General features: G+C 37.7%; 1 protein-coding gene across 2 annotated transcripts in view; it reads left to right on the forward strand.

Annotated features, from left to right (window-relative positions):
* Nucleotides 1–12,052, forward strand: part of DHX40 (DEAH-box helicase 40) — a 53,307-nt gene that overhangs the window by 11,631 nt on the left and 29,624 nt on the right. For both annotated transcript variants that reach the window (XM_007449072.1, XM_007449073.1), the window contains 4 exons: nucleotides 4,081–4,180; nucleotides 6,426–6,512; nucleotides 6,659–6,841; nucleotides 11,816–11,896. In XM_007449072.1, the coding sequence (XP_007449134.1) occupies nucleotides 4,081–4,180; nucleotides 6,426–6,512; nucleotides 6,659–6,841; nucleotides 11,816–11,896 (451 nt within the window). The remainder of the gene's footprint in view (nucleotides 1–4,080; nucleotides 4,181–6,425; nucleotides 6,513–6,658; nucleotides 6,842–11,815; nucleotides 11,897–12,052) is intronic.

Consider the following 12,052-nt stretch of genomic DNA (forward strand, 5'->3'; position numbering starts at 1 on the left):
TGCCTTTATACTTGAGCTACATCTTGGCTGGGTTTTATGTTCTTGGGTCACACTTTCTTTTCCTTAGAACTTGGTAGACGTTGTCCAGTTGTCTTCTGGCATTGAATGTTGCTGCGGAGAAGTCTGAGGCCAGCCTGATTTTTTTTCCCCTCCTTGTAAGTGATTTGCTTTTTCTGTCTGATTGCCTGAAAATTTCTATTTTTATCCTTAAAGTTCAATAGTTTTTAATTAGAATATTTTTTGGTGTTGAGTGTTTTATAGTAAAATTTTCCTGGAATTTTATGTGCTCTTTTTAAAAATCAACTTTATTGAGGTATAATTTACATACAATAAACTGTGCCCGCTTGAAGTATATAGTTCAGTGAGTTTTGACAATGTATATACCTGTGTAAGTACCACCACAAACAAGATAAATTATTCTTAGTTGCTCTTTTGATCTGCAAATTCAATTCTTTATTTCAAGGAAATTCTCTTGGGTTATATCTTTGTATATAACTCTTGTCTATTTATTGGTTTCCTACTTCAGAGATATCAATTATTCTTATGCTGGATTGCATGTCTTCTATATTTTTTAGCTTCCTTCTAGTTACTTTATCTTTTCAACTGCATTTACTGATTATCTCAAGCCTTTTCTCTATGTCAGAAGTTTGATTTTCAGCTGTATTAGTGAGAATTCTCAAGATATTTTTGACTTACCCAAAAATGACTTCGTGGGGGGGGGGTAGAGTTTGAGCTGAGCAGTGTTGTACCTCTTTTATTCTGTTCCAGAATCATCTTTTTTCCCCCTTTGATTGACAATTTCTGTTTATAGCTTTATGTTCCTTTTATACGCATATTCTCTCTCTCTCTCTCACACACACACACACACACACACACACACACACTTTCTCTCTCTCTCAAACACGTTTCTGCTTTGGGATCAATTTGGAACAAATTCTATGAGGACGTTTCAGTTGGCCTTAACATATAATATGTCACATACATGTATCTTAGTAGCATTACTCCATTAAGAGCGTTAAGTGGTCTCTCAGTATCCTTATTTCTTGGTAGATTTTGGAACATCTTTATGCCTCTTTGCCAATCCCCCACCACCACCGTTAATTTATACTCTAGTACCTTATTAGGTGCATGGAGGTAATCAGGAGAATTGCTGCATCTTAATGAAAATATTCAGTTTCCCTTTTTCTTTGTGGAAAGTGAGAATGTGCTTTAGGATATATGTAGTTAACTTTTTCCCAAACCTTTATAAACAAACATAAAATAGGCATGTGTTTATACTTGTGGAATATGGTGAAAGTATGTGGGTAAAATGTAAATGTGAAACAAACGTGAGTCTTGTCAAAACAGCAGTTTCAGGCCTTTTTTTTTTTTTTTTTTTTTTTTGGTGGTACGCGGGCCTCTCACTGTTGTGGCCTCTCCCGCTGCGGAGCACAGGCTCCGGACGCACAGGCTCAGCAGCCATGGCTCACGGGCCCAGCTGCTCCGCAGCATGTGGGATCCTCCCGGACCGGGGCACAAACCCTCATCCCCTGCATCAGCAGGCGGACTCTCAACCACAGCGCCACCAGGGAAGCTCCAGGACTTTTTAATTGACTATAGTGAACAAAATGATAAACTGAAATTTTGCTTGAACTGAAGACTAAAATTAGGTACTTTTAAACATAGGTTAATTGAAAAACAGAGTTACTCATAAATATGCTCAGACTGGACATTTCTAATTTATGTAAAATTTTAGGGTAATGTGGAATTTCAAAGGTAGAAGGATCTCAATTTATTATTTATATCATGCATTTTTAAATTGATCAATTCATTGAACTTTACTGAGCACTTTCTATGGTCCAGCCATCGTAGGTACTGGGCATAGGTACCTACAATGACAGTGTACATACCTGTGTCACTACCACCACAAACAATAAAAGAAAGTCCTTATTCTTACAGAGCTACATTGTAGTAGAATAGATAGACAATAAATAAATGTGTAAACATATAACTTGAACTGCAAAGTAGTATATGATTCCTTTGAACCGTCTGAGCTACCTAAATCTAAGAAACACCTAAAAAATAATTTTTATCACTTATGTGTAAGCTGCCTTTCTAGCACTTTTTTTTTTTTTTGCAGTACTTAGGTCTCTCACTGTGTGGCCTCTCCTGTTGCGGAGCGCAGGCTCAGCAGCCATGGCTCACAGGCCTAGCCGCTCCGCAGCATGTGGGATCTTCCCGGACCGGGGCACGAACCCGTGTCCCCTGCATCGGCAGGCGGACTCTCAACCACTGCGCCACCAGGGAAGCCCTCTAGCACTTTTTTACTTGTGAAATTAATTTCAGAATGATTTTTAGAAAAATAGCAGCGATACTTGACTTGGTTTTAAACTTGCCTGTCTATATGTAAATCCTGGGCAAGCTGCTTGACCTCTCTGGGCTTTAATGTTCTCATCTATAAAATGAGATAGTTGGCCTAGTAACATAATTTTAAAACTGTGGTTGTCTGTGCCACTCCTTTTCCCCTTCATAATAGTTCAACTTTGGTCTGTTTTATATATTGCGGATACATGGATCATTTTAAAATTTTCTTTGGAAACAGGTTTTGTACTTTATTTAAAAACAGGTTTGGTTAAGATTGTCTTGGCTGCTGAAAAGAAAACAACTTGAGGCTGTTCAGGTAGAAAGAGTGAATTTTCTGAACAAATTTCCGAATGTCTTGTGGAAATTGCAGCCAGGCATTTAAAATTTTTCTCTTTTTAAAGGATATATATGTACTTATTGTTCTAATGTATAACATAAAATAGTAAACACATATAAAATAAAAAGTTAAAAGGATGTTATGAGAAATATAAATAGACATGCTAATGATTTCTTTTCATACCCCAATCGATTGACTTGTATACTCCCTGGAATTATTACTCCTAATTTTTGGATGCCATTGAAATAGATGATCTACCCAAATCCCTTGCTTGACCTCTCTAGCTTAAGTGATCTTTTCCATCCCACCATGGCCACCCCTTCAAAAATTTAACGTTGTAGACTTTGTCATTATCTTCATTTCTGATCTCAGTTTTAAACCTCTTTCTGATGATTACTTCCTGTCTCTGCCAGCTCACTCTTCTGTTCCTAATTCAACAATTCTCAGATTGCATTGAGATTTGTCTTATCACTTATCTCCTTTTGCCTATGCCGTAATCATCTCCTCGCAAACATTAACTCTCTTGTTCTGTTCCCTGCTTAACCTGGCAGGAGGGCAAGTCTGGTCAAATCCACCTTTCTGCTTATTTTACACTCAGGCCTGAGAATTGCCAGCAACCCAGAAATACTCTCTTGTGAACTCCCATGGATGATTCATTTTTTATTCTCTTTAGACTAGCTTTCCTCCGTATACACTAGTCACTTCCCTATGGTTCACAAGTTAATTCTTTCTCTTTACAAGAAACTGGCTTAATCAAATTGAGCATCTCTTGGACCTTATTCCAAATTCACAGGAGAATGAGACTGGCCCACTTGAAGGGAAATGTTTATCTTTGGTGCCACAAACTATGGCCAGAGGAGCAAGGTACCATACTATAAGCATTGCTGCTGAGGCCCACCCTTCAGAATGTGTGGTTAGTGGAAATAAGGGTGGTGTTACTTGTTTAGAGATGGAGTGATGAATTGGGCAGACACCTGAAAAAGTAAAAACTGCCTTAGCTAATCAGTCTTTAAAGCATAGAGAGGTTCTTAATCTGTTGTCCGTGGATAGACTTCAGAGTCCTGAACACCCTGTTATTTGAAAATTTTTTTGTGTATGTACATATGTGACTTTTAATGGAGACAAGGCCCACAGTTTTTAAATAGTCTCTAAGGGAGCTATGACCTATATAAAGGACTCTGCTGTAGGGTTTATTTTAGCAATAATCATCTGTGATTCCATGGATCTAGAAATCTTAATAGTGAAAGATGAGGAAAAATAGTTTTTGCTATTATATTTTGAATTCAAGATAATTAAAGAGTGAAGAAAATAACTTTTAATGAAAAGAAATGAGTTTTTCAAAACTTGAGTTTGACAAATGCATGTTGTAAATTAGTATTTTCTCTTTACATATCTTTTAGATCAACAGAGAAGAATATTTTTGCCACCTCCACCTGGAATTAGAAAATGTGTCATATCCACCAATATTTCTGCAACATCTTTGACAATAGATGGAATCAGGTATAACTTTAAAATTCCTTTTAAAGCCAAGGAAGCCACTTAGCTAATCATAAAGCATTAGGTTTGTGTCTCTGTGCCGTCCACTAATCCCCTTCTCACTTTTTTAACTTGTAATCACCTATCATTTTTTGTAATTATTGATTGCTCTGAATAGGAAATGGAGTAGGAGGTGCACATAGTATTTCTGTTCACACTTTTTTTTTTTTTTTTTGCGGTATGTGGGCCTCTCACTGCTGTGGCCTCTCCCGTTGGGAGCACAGGCTCCGGACGCGCAGGCTCAGCAGCCATGGCTCACGGGCCCAGCCGCTCCACGGTATGTGGGATCTTCCTGGACCGGGGCACGAACCCGTGTCCCCTGCATCAGCAGGTGGACTCTCAACCACTGTGCCACCAGGGAAGACTGTTCACACTTTTTAAATACTGGTACTTGGTAACATGTAGCTTTCTCTTCCCAAATTTAAGATTATGTGTGATGTTTCATGGGTTTCTTTAAATGGGAAGCCAAACTTGTTTTTTCTATATTACATTACCAGCAGGTACCTAAGATGATCTGATATTCCCTTCTTAACTGTCAGCTCCACTTCACATAGTAAGCTTTGTATATCCAAGTGTTTATCTGGAGGTAATGTTGCTTGCTTTTCACCCTTTTGTGAAATGGACTTTTATTTTTCAATGTAATCAGTGATGCCATCAAATTTTGGAGTAAATTTTGTAGAGAAACACTTATCAGTCTAAGTCTAGACTGATAGCTAATGTGAAGTTCTTTCAGACGGTTGAACCACATTCCTTCTGGATATTTATCTTTTACCCAATATATTTTATGTCCTTAACTAAGTCTGTCTCTGCCACAGGAAGGCTGGACCTGACCCAGAGATCCTATATGTTTTCTTTTGGGTAAAATGATCATCCAGATCTAAGAGGAAGTTTAATTTCCTCTGCTTTTCTCTTTGCTTTAAAAATAATGGTTTCATTAAGGGCTTAGGTAAGCAGCTGTCTTGAGTAAATTAAGCTCTGCCATTTTCTGTTTCCAGCAAAGGCAAAAGTCATTAAATAGCATGTTTCAGAATGTTCCCTAAGTGAATGATAGACTTAATACTGTTCCTAACTTAGTTTTTTTTTTTTTTTTTTTTTTCCTTGCGTTATGCGGGCCTCTCACTGTTGTGGCCTCTCCCATTTGCGGAGCACAGGCTCCGGACGCGCAGGCTCAGTGGCCATGGCTCACGGGCCCAGCCGCTCCGCGGCATGTGGGATCTTCCCGAAACGGGGCACGAACCCGCGTCTCCTGCATTGGCAGGCGGACTCTCAAGCACTGCGCCACCAGGGAAGCCCCCTAACTTAGTTTTTTTACCTGACTTATTCTCCATTTAGTTGGCTTAAAGTGGCATGATTAAAGGCTAACTGGAATTAGATTCTGAACCTGTTAGAATGGTTTAGAGCTGATTTTCAAGTTTGTTTTTTTAATGGGAGAACATAAAATTAACATTGAAAAGTGAATAATTAAGTAGTATTTATTACATACCTAATGTTGTGCAACCACCACCTTTATCTAGTTCTAAAACATTTCATCACCCCCAGATAAACACCTATACACTTTAAGGGGTTGCTCCCCATTTGCACCTCCACCCCAGCCCCTGGCAACCACCCCTTTCTGTTTCTATGGGTATCCTATTCTAGATATCTCATATAAATGGAATCATACAATATGTTACCCTTTGTGCCTGGTTTCTTCCACTCAGCATGTTTTTTGAGGTTCATCCATGTTGTAGCATGTATCAGTACTTCATTCCTTTCTATGGCTGAGTAATATTCTGTTGTATGTGTATACCATAATTTGTTCATCCTTTCGTCCCTTAATGGTTAATGGACATTTAGGCTGTTTCTACCTTTTGGCTCTTATAGTCCTCTTACAGTGCTTCTATGAACATATGGCTACAAGTATCTGTTGAGTACTTGTTTTCAGTTCTTTTGAAAATTTCAGCCTAGGAATGGAACTTCTGGGTCATATGGTAATTCTATGTTTAATGTTTTGAGGACCCTCCAAACCATTTTCCACATTGGCTGAACCATTTTACGTTTCCAGTAGCAGTGTATGGGGGTTCCAATTTCTTGACTTTCAAGTTTTACACTTAACTTAAAAGTTGTTGCATAGTTGTTAGTTTGGTAGAAAAGGAGTACCCAAAGTGGTTAAAAATTAACAAGTCTTTCCTTATTTTATAGAAACTTACCTTTTTTTCATTATACTTAGATATGTGGTAGACGGTGGCTTTGTGAAGCAGTTAAATCACAATCCCAGACTAGGATTGGACATCCTAGAGGTGGTTCCGATTTCAAAGTAAGTCTCTGTGTTAAGCCTTTTTGTTCAAAGAACAGTTGATTAGATAATTTCTGATTGGTTTGGGGAAGGAAGTGAATTACTTAGAAAAATCACAGAACATTTTGGGGACTTTGTTTTTTGTTTGTTTGTTTTTTCTTCTAAAGGAGTGAGGCCTTACAGCGAAGTGGCCGAGCTGGCAGGACTTCCTCAGGAAAATGCTTTCGCATCTATAGTAAAGATTTTTGGAACCAGTGTATGCCTGACCATGTGATCCCTGAGATTAAGAGAACTAGTTTGACATCTGTAGTTCTGACCTTAAAGTGCCTTGCCATACACGATGTAATAAGGTATGTAGACAACTTGAAAAAAAGAAAAATTTGTTAGGGAGTCAGGTTATTCCTCAGAAATAATTTTGAAGTATTTGACTCATATGTCCCTACATTTCAAGGTTCAGCTAAACCCAAATAAAGGGCTTCTTTGCATTGCTTTACTGGGATTTGATCCCTTGCTCGCATTTTAACCTTGGCTTAATGGAGTTTTCATGCTGATGTTTATTTGGATAATTTAATGACCACTGTTTATCTGTAATGAAAGGTGTACAGTGACCCTAATGCCACTCAGAAAGTGTTGTTGAGTTGTTTTGTTTTTTTTTGTTTTTTTTTTGTAACATCTTTTGTATGGCCAGCATGGTACCAAGTACGATGAGAGACAGAATAGTACTCTTCAGTAGGTTTTTGCTTTCACTAAGCTTAAATTATAATGGGGAAACGAGATTCGACACGAAGCAAAAAATAGAACAACTGTTAAATTAGTTAAATGTTAAAGAATATAATTAGTATAGGACAATATTGTAGGGGCTTGAAATTTCATATTATGAAATTTATGGTAGAAGAAATAATGAAAGAAAGTATTACCTTGGTTTTAATTTTGGTCTTAATTGGAAATGTTAAAGTGTGAGGAACCTTGAGAGAAGGTGACCATGAATTCTTTAAATGCATAATAAGAAAGGAAGTAATTACTAGGTGCATCCAAATATGTATTGTATACTCTTAGAAAGCCATCTAAGATTTTTTTTTATAGTTACTATCATAAGACTAGAGGTTTTCTTCTTTTTTTAAAATTTATTTATTTTGGGTGTGCCGGGTCTTTGTTGCAGCATGTTTAGTTGCGGCACGCAGGATATTTTTTTAGTTGCAACATGTGGGATTCTTAGTTGCAGCATGTGGACTCTTAGTTGTGGCATGCATGCAGGAACTAGTTCCCCAACCAGGGATTGAACCCCGGCCCCCTGCATTGGGAGTGTGGTGTCTTACCTACTGGACCACCAGGGAAGTCCCAAGACTAGAGATTTTCTATATGAGAATATAAATCCTAGAAAGAGGAAAGCAAATATGTAAAATTCTAACTGATATCATAAATGATACTAATGAGAAAGAAAAGCCATTTAAAGAAATCTAAATGGCCAAACAGATGAACCCATATTTAAAAATAATATTTATAAAGGCTAACAGCAGCATATAATCAAGAATAAATATATATTAGAAAAATAGGAACAATAATTACTCAATATCATCTGCACTGAGTTGTTGTTTTTTGGGTTTTTTTTTTTGCGGTACGTGGGCCTCTCACTGTTGTGGCCTCTCGCATTGCGGAGCACAGGCTCCGGACACGCAGGCTCAGCGGCCATGGCTCACGGGCCCAGCCGCTCCGCGGCATGTGGGATCTTCCTGGACCAGGGCACGAACCCGTGTCCCCTGCATCGGCAGGCGGACTCTCAACCACTGCGCCACCAGGGAAGCCCTGCATGAGTTATTTTTTCGTCTTAAGTTTTAAGACTTAGAATGTAATGAAAGTTCTTAAAATGCTAGAGACCAGAAAAAAAAAAAAGACTTCTCTCCCCCCACCCCCCTATTTTTCTCCCAGTTTTATTGAGATATAATTGATATACAGCACTGTATAAGTTTAAGGAGTACAGCATAATGACTTATATACATCATGAAATGATTACCACAGTAAGTGTAGTGAACGTCATCTCATACAGATAAAATATTAAAGAAATAGAAAAAAATTTTTTACCTCATGATGAGAATTCTTAGGATTTACTCTCATAACAGCTTTCGTATATAACATACAGCAGTGATAATTATATTTATCATGTTGTATCTCCCTGCTCTTTTTAAGATGTGTGCAGAATATGGGCAGGTACAACCAGAATTTGGAATAGGTGGTATAGTATTCATAGGTGACAGAAAGAAAATGGAACTTTTCAGTTATTATTTTGCCTCCCCTTTCTCCTCCGTTAGGAATGATTTTAAAACTGAAAAGATAAGAACAAGTCTAGATAAGAAGGAATTAATGACCAATATCGATTAGGAAATAATGAGAGAAAACCTAATGACCATAAATGAGTTTGTATTGTGGCTTTAGACATTATTTCCATGGTACCAGAAGAACTTGCAGATATAATGTCAGAGATATCGTGGGGCGTCTCTGAGAAAGTATGCAGAACAGGTTACCAGAAAATTGTGAGAAACTCAAAAATCAATTTTCCATTTAAGAAAAGGGCAGTTTATAGAAACAACTGCCCAGTAAGCTTGACATGATTCTTAGGAAATTCTAGCATAGTTTATTGGAAAATGGTTTAAGAGAATATCATATATATTTTAAAATATTTATTTATTTATTTGGCTGTGTTGGGTCTTTGTTGCAGCAAGTGTGATCTTTCCTTGCGGTGTGCGGGCTTCTCTCGGGCTTCTCTCTAGTCGTGGAGCGGGCTCTAGAGCCTGTGAGCTCTGTAGTTTGCAGCACGCGGGCTCTAGTTGAGGTGCGCGAGCTCAGTAGTTGTGGTGCACAGGCTTAGTTGCCCCGCGGCATGTGGGATCTTAGTTCCTGGAGCAGGGATCGAACCGTGTCCCTTACATTGGAAGGCGGATTCTCTACCACTGGACCACCAGGGAAGTCCCTAAGAGAATACAGTGTTGATCTATAATCATCAGTGTGAATCAAAATGGTTCACAAAGAATATGTTATCATAGACGATTTTCTTTTCCGTTTGAAGGCAGGACCATCCACTTAATGGATGCACCACAAGGATTTATTGATTAATAACCTAATGTCTCTGTTTTCAACACAATATTTAACAAGATTACATTGATGAATTTGTGAATAAGATGTGACAGTACTGCTGAATTAGGGTATATTTGCCAAATAGCCGAATCCAGAAAGTACTGATTAATTGCTCAACAAGCCTTGATGAAGGTTTTACTGGTAGTATGCTGAATTTCACTCTTTGATTTTTGGAAAATATCTTCATTTCTAATGGGTAGATGATTAAAACCAAGATTTAGAATGGTCTCAATAGGCCAGAACCTTGGGCAGAAATCAACAAGGTAAAAGTCTGAAGGGGTACATCTTAAATCTTACATTTTGGTTGCACATTAAAGAAATTCAGTGCGGAAAAGATCTGAAATTATCAGATCACCACAACTTAATATGAGCTTGCAATTATTATTATGTTTAAAGAACAATTTTAAAAATTCCACTGGCATAAACTTTGGTTATATTAATAAATCACAGTGTCCAGGTGACTGGGAATTATAGCATTCTTGTTCTCTGTTGGTCACTGTACATTTGGAGTTCAGTTTTGCATGTCATCGAGTTTTATCAGGAGTTTGACGAACTAGATTGTTTCTAAAAAATGCTAAATATGGTTGGTGGGTCTCTTAGAAACCAAATAATACAAGGAGAGTTTGACAGAATTGGTAATTGGTATAGTCAAGGGAGAGAAATAATTGTAGTTTTTACAAATCTAAAATGGCTCTTATCTAGAAGAGGAAGCTGACTAGTCTGGTACTGCTCTAGGATAGGGGTTGTAAAATATGGTCTAGGCTCACTGACTGTTTTTGTAAATAAAATTTTATTGGAACACAGCCATGCCCATTCATTAATGTATGGCTGCTTTTGCTTCAGCAGCAGAGTTGAGTAATTGTGACAGAGACCATATGGCCTGTAAAACCTAAAATATTTACTATCTGGCCTTATTTAGAAAGTTCTTACCAACTCTTGCTCTAGCAGATACCAGGACTTGTTGGTACAAGTTGTAGGAAAGCTGACGGTAGAACAGTCTACCAGATTTTTGTTTAGAAATAGAGTTGTCAATCCTCGAATGGACTTTTGTGTAAGGTATTAGACCTTTTGTCCTCTGTTGGACCTTTTTCAAGGTGGGAAATTGGAGTAGATGATTTAGCATCTCAAAACTAATGGTGGAAAAAAAAAATCCAGTGCAGAATAATATTAAGTGATTATTGTTCCTGGGGTGGGGGGATATATATTCACACTTGGTTATATGCCACTCTGCTGTCCTTTGTGAATATTATTTTTTTCCATATTTAAAGAAATATTTATTTTCAAGTGTGAAGTAGATCCATGTTCTAGAGGCATCTCAATTGTCATACTGTACTTTGTGAATATTGTTAATTGTCTCATGTTTATAAATGATATTATGGTATGTAAGAGAATGTCCTTATTTTCAGGGGATGCACTCTGAAATATTTTGGGGGTAAATTGGCATTACATTTGCAACCTGTTTGCAGGTAGTTCAGGAGAAAATAAGTACATACACATCCATACATACAATAAAGTAAATTGGTTAAATTAATTTAAGATATTTATCATTTCATTAAAAACCATTTTGAGGTACTATTAAATAATTTGTCATTTTTAGCCACTTTCAGTTAATTTTCCTTCACTGTTTTATAAAATTTTAATAAAAATTACAGATTACAGAACAGAGTAGACTTGATATTGGCTATGAAGAATGGGGAAGGGTTAAGATAAGTAGAGAGGAATGGTGAGAGTGTTCCAGCTAAGGGGGAATCAAAAAGAAGGGCTTTTTTTTTTTTTTTTTTTTTTGTGGTACGTGGGCCTCTCACTGTTGTGGCCTCTCCCGTTGCGGAGCACAGGCTCCGGACGCGCAGGCTCAGCGGCCATGGCTCACGGGCCCAGCCACTCTGCAGCATGTGGGATCTTCCCGGACCGGGGCATGAACCCGTGTCCCCTGCACTGGCAGGCAGACTCTCAACCACTGCGCCACCAGGGTAGCCCAAGAAGGGCTTCTTGAATTAAATAGAAGAGTGTGATTCAGAAAAAAATTTCCTCCTTTGCTGAATGCTGATCACAATCATAGAGTGCTTTGAAAAAAAAGAGAAAAGAAAGACTTGAAAAACAGAAGTAAAACCTTTTAAAGGAATTTTCAAATCTGTATAAAATCTTGCCATGTTCAAGGAATGCAATCTCATTTTATGTCTCATTTAAACACACAGGTTTCCCTATTTGGATCCACCTAATGAGAGACTTATTTTGGAAGCTCTTAAACAACTCTACCAGTGTGATGCTATTGACAGGTAAAAAACAAACAAAAAACGAAAACAAAACCAACCACAGTAGATATTAATCTCTTTTTAAAATAGGGTTCTTTTTTTTTTTTTTTTTTTTTTTTTTTTTGCGGTATGCGGGCCTCTCACTGTTGTGGCCTCTCCCGTTGCAGAGCACAGGCTCCG

The sequence above is a fragment of the Lipotes vexillifer genome, unplaced genomic scaffold, assembly GCF_000442215.2.
Source record: "Lipotes vexillifer unplaced genomic scaffold, Lipotes_vexillifer_v1.1 scaffold433, whole genome shotgun sequence".
Lineage (NCBI taxonomy): Eukaryota > Metazoa > Chordata > Mammalia > Artiodactyla > Lipotidae > Lipotes > Lipotes vexillifer.